The 21423-nt window shown below is 31.1% G+C and overlaps 1 protein-coding gene and 1 long non-coding RNA gene across 6 annotated transcripts in view; one reads left to right on the forward strand and one right to left on the reverse strand.

The window, feature by feature from the left end:
• Positions 1-21423, forward strand: part of LOC147840683 (uncharacterized) — a 38902-nt gene that overhangs the window by 11146 nt on the left and 6333 nt on the right. Inside the window, exons 4-8 of one of the 2 annotated variants that reach the window (XR_015509778.1) lie at positions 4594-5122; positions 9239-9290; positions 11324-11375; positions 11484-11622; positions 19576-19698. This is a non-coding gene — a long non-coding RNA (uncharacterized LOC147840683). The remainder of the gene's footprint in view (positions 1-4593; positions 5123-9238; positions 9291-11323; positions 11376-11483; positions 11623-19575; positions 19699-21423) is intronic. The other variant, XR_015509777.1, reaches the window with a different exon arrangement.
• chrna10a (cholinergic receptor, nicotinic, alpha 10a) lies at positions 477-15510 on the reverse strand. Of its 4 annotated transcripts, none has more exons than XM_087282993.1 (6): positions 15271-15510; positions 8452-8597; positions 6961-7115; positions 4608-5140; positions 2125-2866; positions 477-869 (listed from the first exon to the last, which is right to left on the reverse strand). In XM_087282993.1, the coding sequence occupies exons 1-5, from the start codon at positions 15329-15331 to the stop codon at positions 2163-2165; spliced, it is 1599 nt and encodes a 532-aa protein (XP_087139119.1). In that variant the 5' UTR covers positions 15332-15510; the 3' UTR covers positions 477-869; positions 2125-2162.

Here is a 21423-nt window from a genome sequence, read left to right on the forward strand (position 1 = left end):
AATTGGGGATTGTTGCACTTATTACAAGCACACAAATATGAGGGGTATAATAAATAGCATAATTATGTAGAACACAGACAGCTTGACACAAATATATCTATAGTCCAACATGTAAGTATGACATCTTTAGATTTCAGAAAGGTATGACGGCAGTGATAATAGCATTGGTCTGTTGGAAACATAACAAGTTAAAAATGATTGTGGTTATTAAGTTATATTTGAATTGTGATAAAGGCGTTCTCTACTGTGCAAAGAGGTGACATTATTTACTCTTAAAATTGAGGGCCAACAGTATATTGACATGCAAAGGCGCAATGAGTGATCTGCATGTTTTGTCACGTTAAGAGATATGTGATATTTTAGCTGTAAGGTCTGAGAGACATTTGGAGGAGAAAATACAGCAAATCTACACAATATCTGCAGTTAGTTTTAAGAGACAAACTATATACGAAATTATTTTTTAAAATATTTTTTTTCCAAGAAAATATACAAATTATATTTTTTGTTTGAGCTCGTCCACTACTCATCTGTGTGGATGGAAGACTTTGAGTCAGTAAAAGTAAGGATTTAATAAATGCTTTACTAATTGTGTTGTATCACAATCTGTTTTCATATATTTGCACATTTTTTAATATGACATCATTTTCAAGATTACGTCTTGAGCGTCTGATTCCTTGGTGCTGATGTGCTTTTATTTAGATTTCAGTGAAATATTAAAATTAAAAAGAAAACAAATTATGTCATAACGAATGGCCTTAAATAATGTAGCCTTTGACAGCAAGCATCAGCGTTTCTTGACATGATTGAAGGAAGGGGGCTGGGCAGTCCTGGATTTGTGCGTACCTTGGAACAAAATCCTGCTGGCGCCCCTGTAAAGTACATATATTAATAGTCAAAAAAAGATTTAACATATATTTATTTTTAATAGTTTTTAGTATACTTGTTCAAGTTCACTGAAGCAGTACTAAGATATATATATTTAAAGGGTATTCATTGTAAATACAAATTAGTTATATTAAAATGTTGCTAACATTTAAAACCAGGTGAATAACTGTTTATAGAATATTTAAAATAAATATTTAGATGCTGTTTATAACACAAATGAAATAAGCTTACCCTTAATAAAAACCCACGAGCCACTTGTAACTTTATATCACATTTTCATTATTTCATTTTTAAACAAAAATATTTCCTTTCTATTAAAAATAAATGTATTTCCAATCTGATATGTAATGAGGAAAAAAATAAGAATTTATCAGACGCTGCATTCGAACCAGGTTGATGAATAATCACGTTAAATCATGATGCCATGCACTTTACGAGCTACACCACTCATGGTAATAACGGCCCTTCAGTGGCACTCTTAGGTATGTTGTCTCTGTCAATCAAACAGTGATGGGCGGAAATTGGTTAACAAGCTTATTCCATTTAGGTATGCTATTTGCACTTAACCTTAACCTTCCACACACCCCCCCCCCCCCCCCCCCCTTGCAGGGGCATGGGCGCCTGGGCCTGTGCCCATAATGCCCATTGGTTAATCCGGCCCTGCCTTACATCAAGAAGGTCACTAGTTTGAGTCCCAGCTAGGCCAGTTGGCATTTCTGTGTGGAGTTTGGTTGTTCTCCCTGTCTTCACGTGCTTTTACCTAAACACTGAACCAAAGAATGAAACAGAGAATCAGACACCATTTGAGCTGTATGGTTTTTATTTACTAATGAAAACCCACTGAGAGTCAATTGTTTGAGAATAGAGAAACACTAGTTAAACTATATGCTTTTGTTTGTATAAAGTCTTTTTTTAAGAATCAGACAACAGTATACTCATGATGTGTGATTTTGCCTCATTATTTGAAGTTCTCACCACTAACTCTTTTGCAATCATTAAATACTTTGAAGAATCAAACAATCTACTACACTGAAATTTTTTGAAGGTAAGTTCTATTGCAAAAAATTTAAATGGGCCGAGTTCTGACGGATTCAATGTACTAATGTTCAACTTAATTTGTTTGTTTAAATTCAGCCCATATAAATTGTTGGCAACCACTTACCTTACAAAAAATTGAATAAATTTAATTGAATAAATTTTGTGTGTATGAAGTGCTGTAATAAATATTACTAGACTTGCATTATTTCAGTCATGTCCTTCTTTCAGTCACCTCCATGTCAAATGGCTTTCCCCATTATAAGCAGGCTCATGAAGAAAACCATAATGAAGAACAGCCACATGAAGAATCGGTCCAGAACTTTGGCGACTTTCTTCCACTCTCCTGTTCGTCTCGCTGTAGCTCTCTGATCACGGTAACAGTTTGCCACATACTCAATATTCCTCAGGAGATGCTGCTGATCACACTTGCACTGTGATTTAAACCCAGAGTCATGATCTCTGCACCCTTCCTGTCCTCTTCCTATTGGTTTTCCAGTCTCAGCCGCTCCATCGCCACAATCCATACTCATGAACACTCCCTCCTTCCACACCCCATATCGACAGGTGGGATGTTTTCCTAGTGAGCACGCCGGGCTCAATATTTGTGACATATCTTCTCTGTCTTCAAGCAGCTTCGGAGATGTGGCTTCTTGATTTCTGTCGAATTTAAACACAAAGTCGTCTTTTCCAGCTTGGCCGTTCATGTTGCAGTTGCAGTCCTGAGGCTTCTGCGGTTGAGGATCTGGTTTCTCTGGCTGCGGCGTCATGCAGTTTTCACCCACTTCGTAGACGAAGCAAATCCTGGCCAGATACTGCAGGATGAATTTCTTGGCCCAGTCTGGAACAGGTTTGGCATCTGGGCCACAGTGGTGGATGTTCATAACGAAGATGGTGAGGGCTGTGGATGCAGTGATCATGGTCATCGTGGCTATATAATATTTCCCTGTAGAATGCATATAAAAGCAGAGACACAATAAGGGACAATGATATGATTAAGATTGCACAATACTATGAAAATATTGCAATTTTTTTTCAATATAACTATATATTCATTCTTTTATTCATTCATTCATTTTCTTTTTTTTTGCTTTATTAATCAGGGGTTCCCACAGCTGAATGAACCACCAACTTATCCAGCATATGTTTTATGCAGCAGATGCCCTTCCAGCCGCAACCCAACACTGGGAAATATATATATATATTAGGGCTGTCAAATTATTTTTAAAAGATTTAAGTAATTAATCACCCTTTTTTGTAATTAATCATGATTAATCACAAACTGCCATATTTATTACAGAAATAAAAATAAAGGCATTTAAGTGCCATTTGAATTTTAAAACAATCAATGCCAATAACAAACTACAAACACACATGCACACACGCACAGACAACGCGCGCAGTACAGCGAACCCGTTGAGTGAGGAATCCCTTCAGATTGATCAACAAGCACAATCACATTCATCAAAGCATTCTAAACTATGGCTTTATTTTACAAGCAAGGATACCGACAAAAGTTGCGTGTAGGGGGAAACACGTCAAATTTAGAAAATGTGAGGGCTCATGGAAGTAGCGGCAGGGAATAGGGCTGTCTTTGACAGCTTGCGACTTCATCTGCCACTTTCACTGAGTACATTTATATGGACACCAATACTCCGCATTTATGATTAAGAAAAATACTGATTAAGAGTCTACCATGTAAGCAGCGATTTTTGATTACCTTAAAGGATCATGCGAGTCACGAAATGCGAAGGTTTTTCTTTCCGTCAGCCATGAGGTAACCAATTCCATTAAAACGCAGTATAGCCTGGTGATGCCACATTGTTTTACACTGAAACTTTCCTTCTAGAAGCGTGTTCTTAGTCTTATCCAAATTTGTTTAGCACATTAAACACACGCAGGGCCAGAGCAAGCTTAACTGGTGCTCTAGGCAAAAGGCAATCACACTGCCCTCAACTCTAAAGTGACTGGTTTGCGGATGAAAGTGCGAGCCGTGAGGGAGGGGGTAGGTGTAGCAGATAAACGCAAGGACAATGGGGTTCGCTCACTATTCTGCTGCCCAAGGCGGCTGCCTAGGTCGCCTCTATGCACGCGCCGTCCCTGAACACACGTCGGCCACAACAGGAGGTAAAAAAAAACTGCAACTGCATTATTTGCGTTTTTTTTACAGTTTAAATCAGCCTGATCTCATGAGGAAACGTACGTATTTTATGTTTTGTCAATTTAGTGGCTAATTCTTACGAATTCGTACGAGTTGAGTCGTACAAAAATGTACGATTTTAAAAAGGAGGCGTGGCACCCAAGCCCACCCCTAAACCCAACTGTCATTGGGTGATGGACAAACCATAGTAAATAGTACAAATTAGATCATACGAATTCATACGAATTAGCCACTAAATCAAAAAGTTAATAATTGTCATGAGATTGTGTTAGTTTAAATATTTCAAATGAATCATGTGCGTTAACTCGCTAATTTTAACAGCCCTAATATATATATACACATATATACACACACATATATATATATATATATATATATATATATATATATATATATATATATATATATATATATATATATTGAAAAAAATCTTCTCTTCATTGACAAAAATGAAAAAAAATAAAAAACATTCTGATTCCCCTCAAATGTTGACTACTGTATATCTTTCACAGCACAAATGATTCACCTATAAGAGGCACATTCTCAGACGGAGGCATGATCTCAGCCACCAGCAGCTGAAACACAGTGAGCGCCAGCATCACCGTAACACCCAGAGACACCTTCTCTCCCGAGTCTGCCGGCAGATAGAAACCCAGAGGAGCCAAGAAAGAGATCATCACACAGGGGATCAGCAGGTTGAACACATAAAACGACGCTCTTCTCTTCAGCTTCAGGGTGTACGTCACATCAGGATACGGATCGGCACAGCATCCATACAGAATGATGTTTCGCTTGGCCGGCATTCCCAACACCTCCCATTCTACGTTATCGACCAAATCGGCTAGATCTGCACTTTCCATGGCGTTCAGAATGTCCAGCTGGTTGCCGTTGTAGGTCCACGAGCCGTAGGTCAGGCGGCACTGCTGGGCATCAAAGGGGAAGAAGGAGACGTCCACTTTACAGGAGCTTTTGGTGATGGCTGGGGCGTCCCACATGATCTGACCATCATGCCTGATGACCACGTTGGTGTCCATAGTGCTGGTAAAGTGATCATCTGCACTGTAAGAGAGAGATGAAGAATAGTGCAATGTAAAAAAAAAAAATTATACACACAAAAAATGACATTTCTGTTTGTTCAAACTACTTATTTAAATGAGCTAAAACAACTAAACTCTTGATATTTTTAGGGGGACAACTTAATCGATTCATATTCAATTTACTTATGCTAATTCCTTCATGTTGTCCCAACACAATCGATTGTGTGGGACCCAGCATTTTTGCAGTTTTTACAGTGCCTTAAATGTTTATTCATTAATTCATACATTTTCTTTTCGGCTTAGTCCCTTTATTTATCAGGGGTCACCATAGCGGAATGAACCGCCAACTTATAAAGCATATATTTTACATAGTGGATGCCCTTCCAGCTGCAACCCATCACTGGGAAACATCCATGCACACCAATTCACACACTACGGACAATTTAGCCTACCCAATTTACTTGTAATCAAATCACTTATATAGTCACATCATCAGCAGCACATGAAAAGCTTAGTAAAAAGCTTAAAGCTTAAACACTCAACAACACGTGTCTTTGGACTTGTGGGGGAAACCATAAATGTTTAGTTGAATCAAATTATTTCTTCTAGTCATCTTAAATTACATTAATGTAACTGACTAAAAAATAAGTTAAACTTTGTGTAACTTTAAAAAATACCTTCAAAATAAGATAAATTAACATAAAAGCTTTTGCTGTGATGGCTTTTTGTTCTGTAATTTTTTTACAGTGTGATAAAGGCCAGCGCACACACATAGAATGTTATGATAAAGCACGCTAAAGGCCATGTGTGCATCAATTGAAATTTGTTATTTGCGAAAAAAAATTAATAGTTTCAAAATGGTAATGTATTAGCTATTTACCACTAACAAGTGTTTGTGTGTATATATGTATATATATATATATATATATATGTATGTATATATATATATATATATATATATATATGTGTGTGTGTGTGTGTGTATATATATATATATATGTATATATATATATATATATATATATATATGTATATATATATATATATATATATATATATATATATATATATATATATATATATATATATATATATTTTTTTTTTTTTTTTTTTTTTTTTTTTTTTTTTTTTTTTTTTTGCCCACCTGGAATGTCACTTGGCCCACCCTAAAGTTTCAAGCTGGAGCCGGGCCTGCTATGTCTTTATGCTGCTAGTGCTTTTTCTGTCATTGTATGGATTTATTTCTTTATATGCTATTTATTATACAATATATTGTTTCAAAGTATAAAAAATGTAAAAAAAAAAAAGTCACTTTGATAAACTGTACAGTTCAATTTTCTACATTCAAATTTGTTGGTGTACTGGAGATAAAATAAAGCTCAAATTATGCAATGCAAAACGGTAATTAAAACAAGTTTACATTGATTAAAAACTCAGTGACTAAAAAGAAAGTGCGAAAAGTCTTTTTGAGTGACATATTTTGATCCCATTGCTTTAAAATCTTTGATGAGAAAACAAAAATTATTTGGTCTGTTTATGAGTAACCCTGAACTCATCATAAAAGTCTGATTTAAAGGCATACAAAAGAAGATATTTTGAAGAAAGCTGGAAACCTGGAACTTTTATGGAAAAACAAATATGGAAGTCAATAATACAGGTTTCTTTAAAATATCTTATTTTGTGTTCGGCAGAAGAACAAACTCAAACAGGTTTGTGACAGAAATGATGACAGAATTTTCAGATTTGCGTGAACGATCCCTTTAAGCGTTCCACTTTTGCCTCCTTGTGGCTAAAGGAGAAAGAGCAATTAAACAAGTCAAATCCAACACAAATTTAACTTACCTGTTATATAGAACTATATCAGGTCTCCAAACGTAACTACCAGGAATTCGGATGGTGTCAAGTCCATCATAGTTCTCTTTATTCCAGGTGAGATACTTGTCGATCCACACCTGCCGTATCCACAAATATGCCGTCAGAATCTGGTTACGCTCGTCCTGAAACAGAATGTTGCATCTTAGTAGGTGGAAATAATTTTGATTATGCAAAATGTGTGTAATAAAATGTACTTATAATTAAATAATGTGGAAAAAGTCTAATACATAAGCAAAAAATAAATAAATAAAAAATGAGGAAGCTCTTGGTCATCTTAATTCAGGGTTTCTGCAAGGTCTTAAAAAGTAATATCAATAAACAAAAAACCTTCTAGACCCAAAAAGTATTAAATTCACTGAATTACGGAGTTTCCACACAATTGATTCTTGTTGTGACAACATGAAGGAATTGAGTTAGCTTATTAGTTATTACAAATTTAAGTGGATTGAACATAAAAAATGAAGTTGTGCCAATAAAATCTGAAGAATTGTGTTGTTCTAGCTTATTTTAAATACTGTAAGTAGTTTAAACAAACAACAAACATTTTTTTCACGTAGGTGCTGAATAATTTTAAACAGGTCTTATTTTTTAATGTTCAGAAATCATTTAAAAACCCCACAGTTTTTTATTTATTTATTTATTTACTTTATTTACTTACTTACTTACTTACTTACTTACTTACTTAACTTCCCTGTTAATTAATTAGTGCAATATTTTATTTATAAAGATGTTAAAAACCCCTGATTTTTTGTTCAGAATCTCCACTTTGCAAATGATATAATGAACTAGCCTCTCTTACCAAATGCCGCCTAATATGTAAACAAAGCTATTGTAATATTTGTAGGATAAACACACCATTTTGACCAATCAAATGCATCATTCTTCTTTTATTTTCTTACTAAATGAATAACGGCACAGTGTTCACGTTGTTTGCATTGGTCTGTGCTTGTTATACTACGCTGTAAAAGCAATTCCTCCTGCCTACAATTTTAATTAGTTGAGTCAAAGAAACTTTTATAGTCAACTCAACTTAGATCAGTTAAACTGACTAAAACTATTAAGTTAAACTTTGTATAATTAAAATTAATTTAGTTGAAACCCAATTAACTGATTTGTATTTGTAAAAATAACATAAAATATTTTAAATTCAGTAGCAAAAACCTCTATACTACTGTGGAATTTTCTTCTACAAAGAGCCTTTTTCTCAGCCTCTTATGTTTATGTTCAGTTATTTCATGTTAAAAGTGATATAATTTACCTATTCTTTGCCATAAAAGTTAAATTACTGAATCAAGATATAGGAGCCTGAGAAAAATGCTCATTTTAAAAGAAAATCTCAGATGGCAATTCATTTGTTTTCATGACTTTTTGTCTTGGGATTTTTTTATAGTGTAGTGAATGTCAGCATTTTGTCTCCAGAGTGGTCATTTGTGTATAAAGGGTGAGATATTACTGTACCATGTCGATGATTTGGGAGAGGGTGATCTGAAGCGTGACGTTCAGGATATCTTCTGTATCCTCCACTGGCCTCAGAGCACTTGTGTAGTTGTTAAATAAATCATTGAGCAGTTTTTGAGCATATATTCCATTGGCTCCCCAGCAAACTAACAAAGAAAGAAAGAATTGTATAAGGATATAGTATAAAATCATATGATTGTATATTTTGGCACTCCATCTTTTTGGGTGCTAAAAGCAGTAATATAATGAATAATATTATAAGTATATTATAATATTTTTCTCCGGGTGCTCTGGTTTCCCCCACAGTCCAAAGACATGTGGTACAGGTGAATTGGGTGTGCTAAAAAATTGACCATGTATGAGTGTGTGTGGATGTTTCCCAGTGATGGGTTGCGGCTGGAAGGGCATCCACTGCATGAAACATATGCTGGATAAGTTGGCGGTTTGTTCCGCTGTGGCGACCCCAGATTAATAAAGATTAAACAATTATTAAACAATTATTAAAATTGTTATGGAAAGCCAAAAGGGCATAATTCCTAAAATTAACAGCTGCATGAAAAACTGTTTGCATTGTTCAGTTCAATTCAAGTAAATCTGTATAGCAAATATTGCAATAATTACTGTTCCAAAGCAGCTTTACCTACAGTAAGCTTCACGTTATTACATTACAATCAAAATCAGAAAATTAATGTGTGCGAAGAGTGGACATTACGTAATGTACTTTTCCAAAAATGTGATATTCATTATGTATATTTACATTTTTTTATTTTCTTCATTTGTCTTTCAGATAACACAGATGACATCTAACAATGAAGTGATGACAAAGCAACTGTTTCAAGGTACTAAAATACATTTTGTTCGATGTAATCACATATTTCTGCTGATTTGAATGCTTTCTGTTTGTCCATACATATTCACTTTGTGCTGGCTTTGATTTATATATGCATTTTATTTATGTTACTAATAGGCCTACAGTCGAAAATGTAATATTAGAGCCAATGCTGTGGTGAGTTAGAGCCGTGGCTGTGGTGAGTTAGAGCTATGTCTGTGGTGAGTTGACAATACTGTGTCTAAAATTCTATAATGTGTCTATTTTACTTATCAGAAAACAAAAAACACAATTATCCCAGATGAACCATTTTATTAGGTTTTAGCAAATATGAACAAAACATGGAGAAAACACCTCCACCTTCCACAGAGAAACAGCCACCTGCGGCAGACTCCCTTCCTTTAAAATTGGCCACTACTGAGAATGTAGCTCGGCTGCCCCCTTCTGGTACTGTATTTTTTGTGTCAGACAATTTCCCTGAGTACTGCAGCTTTCAAGACAATTCAAGGCATTAACATACGATCTTCACTTTAATCACATATTTAGGTTGGTTGGGATGTTTTCTACACTCTCAGAAATAAAGGTACGCGAGTTGTCACTGGGGTGGTACCTTTTCAAAATGGTACACATTTGTACTTATAGGGTCCATTTTGGTTCCTCAAAAGTGTATATTATTCCCCTGTTTTTCTTGCTTAAAAGGTTACCCCATAATATATATAATAAAAACCAGAGATGTTTATTACATATACTTTTACTAAGCACAAGAAAGACTATAACAATAAATTGTATGAAGCCACAACCTCCAACAATAGTACAGTGGATAGAAAAACTTGAATCTATATATAGAATGGAGTATATGACTGCTCAACTTCAATTGAAAAAGGATATTTTTAAACAAAGATGGGCACCTGCTAATTTGTATCTGAACAGGAGATAATATTTACAGCTCCTTCAACACTGAAAATAATGTATGTTTTTTTTTTTTTTTGTAATGTATTTTTATCTAGGGTTATTTTTTTTCTGTCGTTATATACATATATATATATATATATATATATATATATATATATATATATATATATATATATATATATATATATATATATATATATATATATATATATCGCTGCTGTCACTGAATGTTCTGTTCTGTAAAATGTTTTAATGTATAAAAATACAGTAAAAAATAGTATTCAGTATATTAGTACCTAAAGATTTTTAGAGGAAATTTTTTTGTACTTTTAAGGTACTAATATGTACCCTTGAGGTATTAATATGGACCCTTTAGATACAAATTTGTACCTTTTGAAAAGGTACTGTACCACCCCAGTGACAACTTGCGTACCTTTATTTCTGAAAGTGTATTCATCAGACTGAAATAATAACTCTTTATGGAAAGCCAAAATTGACAAATTGCTCGAAATTTACAGGTACATGAAATGGCTACCTTTCAGAAGACACCAACGATGTCTAAAAAAGTAATTAAGTGAGCAAAAGCAGTCTTTTTCAATGTATTAACATATATTTTTCACTTTAATTACACATTTCAGTTGATTTGTATGTTTTCTATTTATTAAATTGAAAAAAAATAACTTCATGGAAAGCCATAATTTACAAATTCTCAAAACTCACAGGTACATAAAACGGGTATCTTACAGAAGATACATATGATGTCTTATAAAGTGAGGACAAAGCTATTTTTTTCAAGGTATTAACATACATTTTTCACTTTTTTCAGATTTCAGTTAATGTGGATGTTTTATATTTATTAAACTGATAAAAAAAACAGCTCTATGGAAAGCCAAAAATAAGAAATTTCTCAGAATTAACACGTACATGAAACCGTAATCTTTCAAAAGACACCAATGATGTCTAAAAAAAGTAATATAGTGAGGACAAAGCAATCTATTTCAAAGTGCAAATATACATTTTGCTAAATTTTAACACATCTCAGTTGATTTGGATTCATCAAACTTTAAAAAAAAATAACCGTATTGAAAGCCCAAAGGACTAAATTTCTCAACATTTACATGTATGAAACAGGTATCTTACAGACGACGTCTAACAAAGTGATTAAATGATGACAGCAATCAAGGTAACAGCACACATTTTGCTCTGTATATGCAGTTGTTTGGCATGCTTTTATGCTACTGGCCAGTAATAAATGAGAGCTGCCTGTCAGAAACACATGTCCACATGACAGATGGCTTCATCACGAAAGAGTGGAGAGGAGAGATTTCCTGCTAGATTAACCGTCGCCAGCTATACAACAGCACAGACTGACTAAATCTGACATTAAGCATCTCCGTCATATACTGACGTTGACTGTTATTGGAAGAGAGGTAATAAAACACTGTTATTCTTTGCTCTCATGCACCATTAACATAAACCACGATGTCTGACTGTATGGGGCTTGATTTGAGCTCATGTAATGCAGTGTTAAATACCTGCGTTAGTGGAAAATTACTGTGTTTAAGGAGTTATAAGAGCAGCTTTGAGTGTATAGACACAGGTCTGGGTTTTGCCAGATGTCTGCAACTGCTTTATGGTTTTTTATAAAGCTTTAAAAGAGATTTACTGAAAGGATTATCATGTTGAATGTGATGTCAATCAGGGTTATTATTTACTAAAACCACAATTATCAAAATAAAATGTTTTTTGTTTAGTAAAATGTAGTTGTACTGTATCAAATGTCAACCTTTTAATATGTAAAATGTAGCTCTATATATATCAACTGGAAATGTTTACTTGAAATAATTGTAATATAAATGTCAAATATTTCAAATGAAATAAACAAATACAAACTGAAACGCATTTAAAATTAAAATGTAATGAATATTATATATTAAATACATACACTATCGTTTGATATTCACTCATACATATAACTTGAAATAATATAAGTGTTAAATATTTATATAAATTTAGTTACATATAATTTTATTATTAAATATTAGCAGTGGAAAGACTTGAATACACCTTAATTTAGTATTCATTTATTGTATTTATGATATCACATATAGATGGACGTAAGTTCAAATTATTATTCATTTTGTTTTTTTATATAACAATGGATTCATTAGGTGTATTATATACGTGTGTGTGTGTGTGTGTGCGTGCGTGCGTGCGTGCGTGCGTGCGTGTGTGTGTGTGTATAAAGGTAAATAAGCCAGAATAAAAATGAATATGCATAAAATTAATGTATACATGAATATAAAAATTCTATTTGCATAATTGCAAAATTATTTTTATAATAGTATATAACATTCTATAGTAACTCTCACGACAGTTCAGAGTAATATATTCAATTCAATTCATCTTTATTTCTGTAGCGCTTAGATTGTCAAAGCAGCTTAACATAGAACTTATATGTAAATAAAAAAAAAAACTTTATGCATTAAAAAAAACTACACATTTATTATATTTTGTTACTTTTTACATGCATATAAAAATAATGGGAGCAATAGTGCATAGAATAATATTAATTTATTAATAACTGATCATATTTATGTTATTGTTTACAGTGGATGGACATATGTTTAATTTAGTATGTATCATGTTTATTATACATATAACAATGTGTTCATTAGGTGTCAAAGCCAGCCCAGATATGCAAAACATGAATATATGTATGTGTGTGTGTGTGTGTGTGTGTGTGTATGTGTATATATATATATATATATATATATATATATATATATATATATATATATATATATATATATATATATATATATATATATATATATATATTCAAAATATTACTATTATAATAGTGTATAAGCATACAAAAATAACTCTCAATTCAGAGTATTATACAGTTGAAGTCAGAATTATTAGCCCTCTTTTGATATTTAATTTTCTTTTTTAAATATTTCCCAAATTATGTTTAACAGAGCAATGAAAACTTCACAGTATGTATTATAATATGTTTTTTTCTGGAGAAAGTCTTATTTGTTTTATTTCGGCTAGAATAAAAGCAGTTATTAATTTTTTAAAAACCATTTTTGGGACAAAATTATTAGCCCCTTTAAGCTATGTTTTTCTCGATAGTCTACAGAACAAACCATCGTTATACAATAACTTGCCTAATTATCCTAACTTGTTAACCTAATTAACCTAGTTAAGCCTTTAAATGTCACTTTAAGCTGTGTAGAAATGTCTTGAAAACTATCTAGTCAAATATTATTTACTGTCATCATGGCAAAGATAAAATAAATCAGTTATTAGAAATTAGTTATTAAAACTATTATGTTTAGAAATATGTTGAAAAATCTTCTCTCGGTTAAAGAGAAATTGGGGAAAAAAATAACATGTTATTTTAAAATGTTTAAAAACTAAAAACTACTTTTATTCTAGCCAAAATAAAACAAATGAGACTTTCTCCAGAAGAAAAAATATTATCAGACATACTGTGAAAATTTCCTTGCTCTGTTAAACATTATTTGGGAAATATTTAAAAAGAAAAAAAATCTGACTTCAACTGTATATAGATCAAAGCTAGTAAAAATATGCAAAACATAAATGTACATGTGAATATATATGGGCCATTCTTCAACTACGGGCACTTTTAGCCTTGTGAAGTTGAGTAAAAGAAACTTGTTCAAAATTAACAATTTGTCTAGTTTCAAGATCTTTAAGTGGACAAAATTAGATAAGAAGAGAAAAGTTTTGCCATCAATATAAAGCTTATTTTAAAATGAAATAACTTATGACACTAAAACATTGTCTAAGATCATTTAGTGTCTAGTTTAACCAATCTTTCCACATACATTTGTCAATGAAATAAATTAGTTGTATGCTGAATTGTACATCTGTCACACTCGAAAATTTAATATAAATTTGGATAAGAGCTTATTAGAAAACAAATAAACTGAATTTGTATATTAAATAGAGCATGCACTTATACATTGTGAATACACTTTTAATATGTGATGACTATAAAAGTATTAAGTATTAAACTTAAATATTTTTTAAAAATGTTGTGGTGATGGAAATGACAGTGGTGGAAATGACATTTCAACAGTTTATTGTGAAGAAATGAAAAATAGCTTCATCGATTAGCTTGGACTTGATTTGACTAGCCTTTTATGTATACAAAACACTCTTATTTACCTTTAATTTTGTTTAGTTTTTAAGAACATCTTTAAAGGTACAACATGTTTGGAAATGACGTAGAATAAATGTATTTCCTTATCAGGCAATATTTACCTTGATTTTTCTTCGAGTGTTGTTGATAAAAATTTTAATTTAAATTTAAATTCTTGAACTTGTGCTTAGATGTCACTATTCATTTTCATAGAAACCACCTAAATAATCTTTAACCAAACTTTTTAAAGCGACATTACAGTGTTGTGCTGGAAATGACACTGATACTGTGTGACAGATATTTTGTATCAAAAATAATATTGATAATAGTCTCACATTAGTAACTATAAAATATTTAAATTATTTGCCTAGTGCTTCATTAAGATACATTAATAGACACCAGATAAATAATATTTGAACATGTTATTTTCATTGTTGAAGTTTAAAACTGTGGGTGTGTGACAAGGTGAAAACAGTGATTTTGACACCTAAAAGGAGGATGAATAATATTAAAAATATATAATAGAAAGCTAGTCATTTTTTTAAAAGTAGGTTTTAATGTAAGTTTAACAAAGAAAGAGGAATTTAAACAAAATTATATATATTTTTGGACATAAAAGTGTCCATGTGAAGAATTACCCTTATACATTTATATTCATAATTCAAAATATTAGTATTATAACAGTATATAAAAATGCTAAAATAAATTTTAAATCAGAGAGATACTAATCTAATAGCAAATAATGCAATTTTTAATATCTTTTACAGCACTTTTTTTATATGAAACTTACATTTTACATCCTTTTACAGCTACAAACTGCAATGAAATATCAAATAAATGTGACCTGTAACCAACAATAGCACAATGGCAGCTTGATATGTAAGAAGGAAGAATGCTTTACCTGGTATAATCATATGGCAGACGACACAAAAGGTGAAATATTGCAAATGTTTGTGGGTCATCTCGCGGTTCAGCTCACTGCAGATCAAGCTTGAATATCAGGCATTAAATGAGAGGTGAAAGAATCATCCGAGCGCTTGAAGTCGTGTTTTTTAGATCAGAGGACAGATGCTGACAGACAGACAGTGAACACAGAGACACGAATGAGCTTAATCCTCCTGATACTGCACATGTGTAATCCATCCATGCACACAAAATACACAATACATCCACTTAATACTGACCTAAAACATTGTTTAAATAATAGTAAAAAATGTATATTGAATTAAATGTGAAACTCAGTGTACAAATGCAAAACACAAAGTGAATAAACATAACATTAACCTGGTTTATTATACAATGTATTTATTTAATTTACTTCTCTGGAGGGTTTATGCACTGTAGGAAATGCCAGGTTCCACACAATTCCTCCTAACTTAATTTTAAGTGAATTGAACATAAAAGAATTAAGTTGTTGCCAAAAACATCTCTTTATTGCGTCTTTAAAATCATCTAATAATTATTAAAATCTCAAAGTATTGTGTTGTTTTGGTTCATATGAATAAATGAAACAACCTCTGACATGCTTTTATGATCTGCAACCCAAGTATTTACTTTTTTAAATTAAAAAAATGTATACATTATATTTTTCCCAGATAATTCTGATTCGGTTTTTTAAATTTTGAGTAATTATTTAATTCAGCATTTTTAATATTTTTTTCCATATAAAATTACTATGATTCTGTTTTAAATGTATTATTGTATATTTTATGTTTTATTTTATTCAGATAACAATGAGTTTGACTCATGCAATCCCAATGTTTTTATTTAATTTCATTTTTATTTGTCAGATTCTCTGATTAAGTTTTTAAGTCTTATTACATTTTATTTTTCCCAGGTTACTCTGATTCAGTTTTTTATTTTATTTTATTTTATTTTATTTTATTTTATTTACTAGATACTCTGATTATGTTTTTTTTTTATTTAATTTCTTTTATTTTTCCCAGATCACTCTAATTCAGTTTTTAATTTAATTTAGTTAAATTATTTAATTTAACATTTTTATTTTATTAAAAAAAAATCCCAATATTTTAATATAATTTCATTTTATTTGCCAGATTCTCTTATTAAGTTTTTCAGTCTTATTACATTTTCTTTTTTCCAGGTAACTCTGATTCAGTTTTTTATTTTATTTTATTTTATTTTATTTTATTTTATTTACCAGATACTCTGATTAAGTTTTTTTATTTTATTTTATTTATTTTATTTTTCCCAGATAACTCTGTTTTAGTTTTTAATTTAACTTAATTTAAATATTTAATTAATTAATTTTATTTTATTTTTAACCATGTTAACTGCAATAAAATTAATTTTATTTTATTTTTAACCATGTTAACATGTTTTAACCATATAAAAGATTTTGATTCTGTTTTTAATTTATTTAAAATTAATTTAGTGTTTTCAATAATATATTTAATATTTTTCTCAGGCGGTTCATTCCGCTGTGGCGACCGCGGATTAATAAAGGGACTAAGCCGACAAGAAAATGAATGAATGAATGAAAGAATATTTTTTCTCAATAAGCAAATTAGCACATCCTACATGTTTAAATGCGGTGTTTTCAAACATAGACCACAGGGAGGCGCTATTTGTCCGTTTTATAGAACATCATTTTTAGAACGAGGAGCACATTTATACACAGTCAACTACAGTAGATTCATGCAGTTTGTCTGTTCAAAAAAAAAGTTGTATCTGTATCGTCGTGTTGCAAAAAATGAAACAAAATGTTAAACATAATGAAAACCACAGCACAAGAGCTGAAAAAAGACAGGCAGGCTGCTGTTTTACACAGAATTCCATCAAATTCACTGGCCTGTGGTCAGGATTTAGGTCAATGAACAGTAGTGTTTGTTTGAGAGTAAAACTGTGTCGTCTTATCAGAGTCTGTTTCATTTTACTGTCAAATCACTCTGAGGGAAATACTACACCGGTTACTCTGAGATAAAGAATCAGAAAAATGTGTTTTCTAGTGTTGGACTTCTTTTATTTTAATTTAGTTTAATGTTATTTTTATTTTTTCCTGGACAGCTCTCATTCAGTTTTTAATGTCATTTAATGTGCTAGATACCCTGATTGTTTTCATTAATTTATTTTCTTTTCAGCTTAGTCCCTTTATTAATCAGGGGTTGCTACAGTGGAATGAACCGCCAACTTATACAGCATATGTTTTACACAGCGGATGCCCTTCCAGCTGCAACCCATCACTGGGAAACATTCATACACACTCATTCACACACATACACTACGGACAATTTAGCTTACCCAATTCACCTATAGCGCATGTCTTTGTACTGTGTGGGAAACCGGAGCACCCGGAGAAAACCCACGCGAACACGGGGAGAACATGCAAACTCCACACAGAAACGGCAACTGAGCCAGCCGGGGCTTGAACTAGTTACCTTCTTGCTGTAAGGTGCCAGATAATATTGAGTTTTTTTAAACACAACCCCAATTTTCATTTTTTTATTTTATTTTTTACATATTTTCCAGATAATTCAGAATTTAATTTAATTATTTTTTTATTTAATTGAATTCTTATTTTCTGTATAACAATGACTTTGATTGTTTTTAAATTAAATATTTTATTTTACATTATTTCGTTTTATTTAATTTTACCATGATAACATTGATTCTGACTCAGTTACCTTTCCAATATGCAATATATTTTTTTATTTAGTTAAAGTTAACTTCATTTTCAAGATAACTCAGATTCAAAATTTTATCTTTTATTTTTTTCTCATACAACACTTTTGTTTTTTTAAATTTAATATTTAATTTAGTTTAGTTTTATGTTATTTTAATTTTAATTTAATTTTATTTATTTAAAAATATATATTCTTTTATATGTAACCCCGATATTTTATATCAACTTTAAGTTTTTTTTTACATATTATTTTCCAGATAATTCTGAATTTAATTTAATTTAATGTTCTTTGATACTATTTTTTAAATTTAAATTAATTTTATTTTAAACAGATAACATTGAGTCTGACTTGTTGTTTTTTTTTCTCGTATATGCTATATTTTAATTTAGTTTGCCCGATACTTTTTTTTTTTCCAGATTTTGACATTTAATATTTATAGTTTAATTTGCCAGATACTCTGATTAAGTATTTTTAACATATTTTCCAGATAATTCAGAATTTAATTATATTTTTTAATTTAATTTAATTCTTATTTCCTGTATAACAATGACTTTGATTCTTTTGATTTACATATTAGTTTCCCAGTAAATTTAATTTAATTTGTTTTTATTCTGTTTTTTATGTTCTTTGATTCTGTTTTTTAAATTTAATATTTAATTATTTTTATTTCATTTTATCCAGATATTATTGAGTTTTTTCTAATATGCAACAACAATATTTTATTTTATCTTAATTTAATTTAATTTGCCAGATACTCTGATTAAATCTTTTTTTTAGATAATTCAGATTTAATGAATTTAATTTATTGTTTTTTATTCTGTTTTTTAATGTTCTTTGATTCTGTTTTTTTTATTTAACATTTCATTAATGTAGTTGTATTTTATTTTACCTATAACATTGAGTATGTGTTTTTTTATATGTAACCCCAATATTTTATTTTAATTTAATTTGCCAGATACTCATGATTAAGTTTTACATATTACTTTTTCCAGATAACTCAGATTTAATTTAATTTATTTTAATGTTCGATTCTGTTTTTTAAATTTAATGTTTACTTAATTGTATTTTATTTTATTTTACCCAGATAGTATTGTCTAACTCCAGTAATACTGCAACCCCAATATTTTATTTTCATTTAGTTTAATTTTATTTAATTTAATTAAGTTTTTTGTTTTTACATATTACTTTTTCCAGATAACTCAGATTTAATTTAATTTAACTTTTTGCCATGTAACAAAGTCTTTAATTCAGTTTTTACATTTTTTATTGAATTTTTTAATTTATTTTGTTTTATTTCACCCAGATAGCAGTGAGTCTGGCTCAGTTTAATCTGAAATGCAACCCCAAGAATTAAAAAAAAAAATATTTAAATGTATTTAATTTAATTTTATAGATACTTTTTCATAGATATCTCTGATTCGGTTCTTAATCTAAAGTAATGATTTTATTTTATTTTGTTCCATATAACAATGACTTTGATTCTCTTTTTTAAATGTAATATTTAATTTACCCTGATAACAATGAGTCTGTCACAGTTTTTTTTTTACCCTCTCTTTTTTCAGACATTCAGAGCAAAATCAAGACTGCAGACAGGACAGAAATAGCGGTGGATTTGGATGAGGGAAGTGAACTTTTCTCATTTCTTCTCTCACTAACAAAAGACTTGAACATCAGCACAAAAGAAGGTAAATGGAAAGAATGAAAAGCGCTTCATAAGCAGCCACAAACTCGTCTCCCAAACGAGCCTAAAATGAATGGGAAAAAAATGAACCCGAAACTAATAAGTTTCATGTTTTGTAATTGTGGTAAGTTTGTAGAGCACAGATTTGCATCAACGGTTCCTCGTTTTATTAACATGAGCAGAAAAGTACATCAGCATTTTATTGAAAACGTTAATATTGTGGAAGTGCATGCAAAAGAAGTCTGAAATGGCACAATGTCTCTTGTTTTCAACAGTAAAATGCTGTAACTTACAGTAAATACGTATGAAAGTACACATTACATTAAAAATCATGTTTTGCTTGCATACATAAAGTCATCTTCATGGTTTCTTGATGCAGAATAGTGATTGTTTATAATAAATTAATTTTATATGACCAGAGTTTGAATCAGTGACAGCTTTGTTACCACATTTGGCTTATATTTAGCTTTAAATAAAAAAACTCTTATTTTGAATCCACTTAAGTTTAAAGAAGTATGGAAGATTCAAAGATCAGCAAGTAATTTGAGGTTTAAAGGGGAACTATTAAGCAAACATGACTTTTATAAGGGGTATAAACACAGTTGTGTAGCAAGAGTCTGTGAACATAACAAGCTTCTAATTGTAAAAATGTATTTCACCGGCACACTTTTAGCTATACTTAATTGTGGGGATGGCAAGAGAACAGTGGGATGAAGGGGAAGGAAAGTAAGGGAATCAGGTTGATCAGGCGACCTATACGATGATGCCTAAAGACTTAGAGTGGGGGTACCATCTCTGTAATATTTTGGTAGAGTGATTGGACACCCCCCCCCCCCCCCCAACCCTGACTCAACTTACTGTAGGAGTGAAGAAATGGTTATAGGGTTGTGAATTGGAAGTGAGGAGGAAGAGTGGGTTTGAAAGAATAAGAAGAATGGTGCTAGAGGGCTGGTCTGCCTTAAATAAGTTTTAGGAGGTGATTGGTTAAGGAGGCAAAGTGAGACGTGGTTTCGTTGCCAGACCTTTGTTAACAAGTTAAGTCCATTAATTGTATTTTTTATAATCAGACTTCATAAAAACAGTCTGCAGAAACACTTTGATTGACATTCTTCCTTTGTACATGTCATCAGAGGGGGAAAGCCCCACCTATTAGTGACAATCTCTACCGCATTAGCACGCGACGTTAGTCTTTTTTTCTGAATCTGCCACTATGCTGACACACAGGCAGGTGTAGCTCAGCCCTTAAAATCTCATTTGAATTTAAAGCGACAGTCACTAAAATTGCACATTTTGGATAAAAGCCTAATAGGGTCAGTTTCAAAGAGTTAAACATTATTTGTGGGGGTATTTTGAGCTGAACTTTTTATGTATTATAAAAAAGGGTCATAGTAGGTCCACTTTAAAGCATGTCAGATGGTCAACATGACCTATTTTACTTACTATAGTGTTACATCTTATCACATAAACTGTTCAAAATCTTCAATATGACATTATTTTAAAAATTATAATATAACAAGCATAATACATGGGTCTAAAAGGTGTGTGGATTTTCAACTATCTTAAAATGTAATTTAATTATATAACAAATGATAGAAATACAGAGAGAGAGAGAGCAAGCAAAGCTCAATCAATATTAATCGCTTTCAAATTAAGTGTGTTTTAACATAATATTTGTGTGCATATTACATATATTTATTATTTATTTCTGTGCAACATACACATACATAAA

The sequence above is a fragment of the Danio rerio genome, chromosome 15, assembly GCF_052040795.2.
Source record: "Danio rerio strain M-AB ecotype USA chromosome 15, GRCz13ab, whole genome shotgun sequence".
Classification (NCBI taxonomy): Eukaryota; Metazoa; Chordata; class Actinopteri; order Cypriniformes; family Danionidae; genus Danio; species Danio rerio.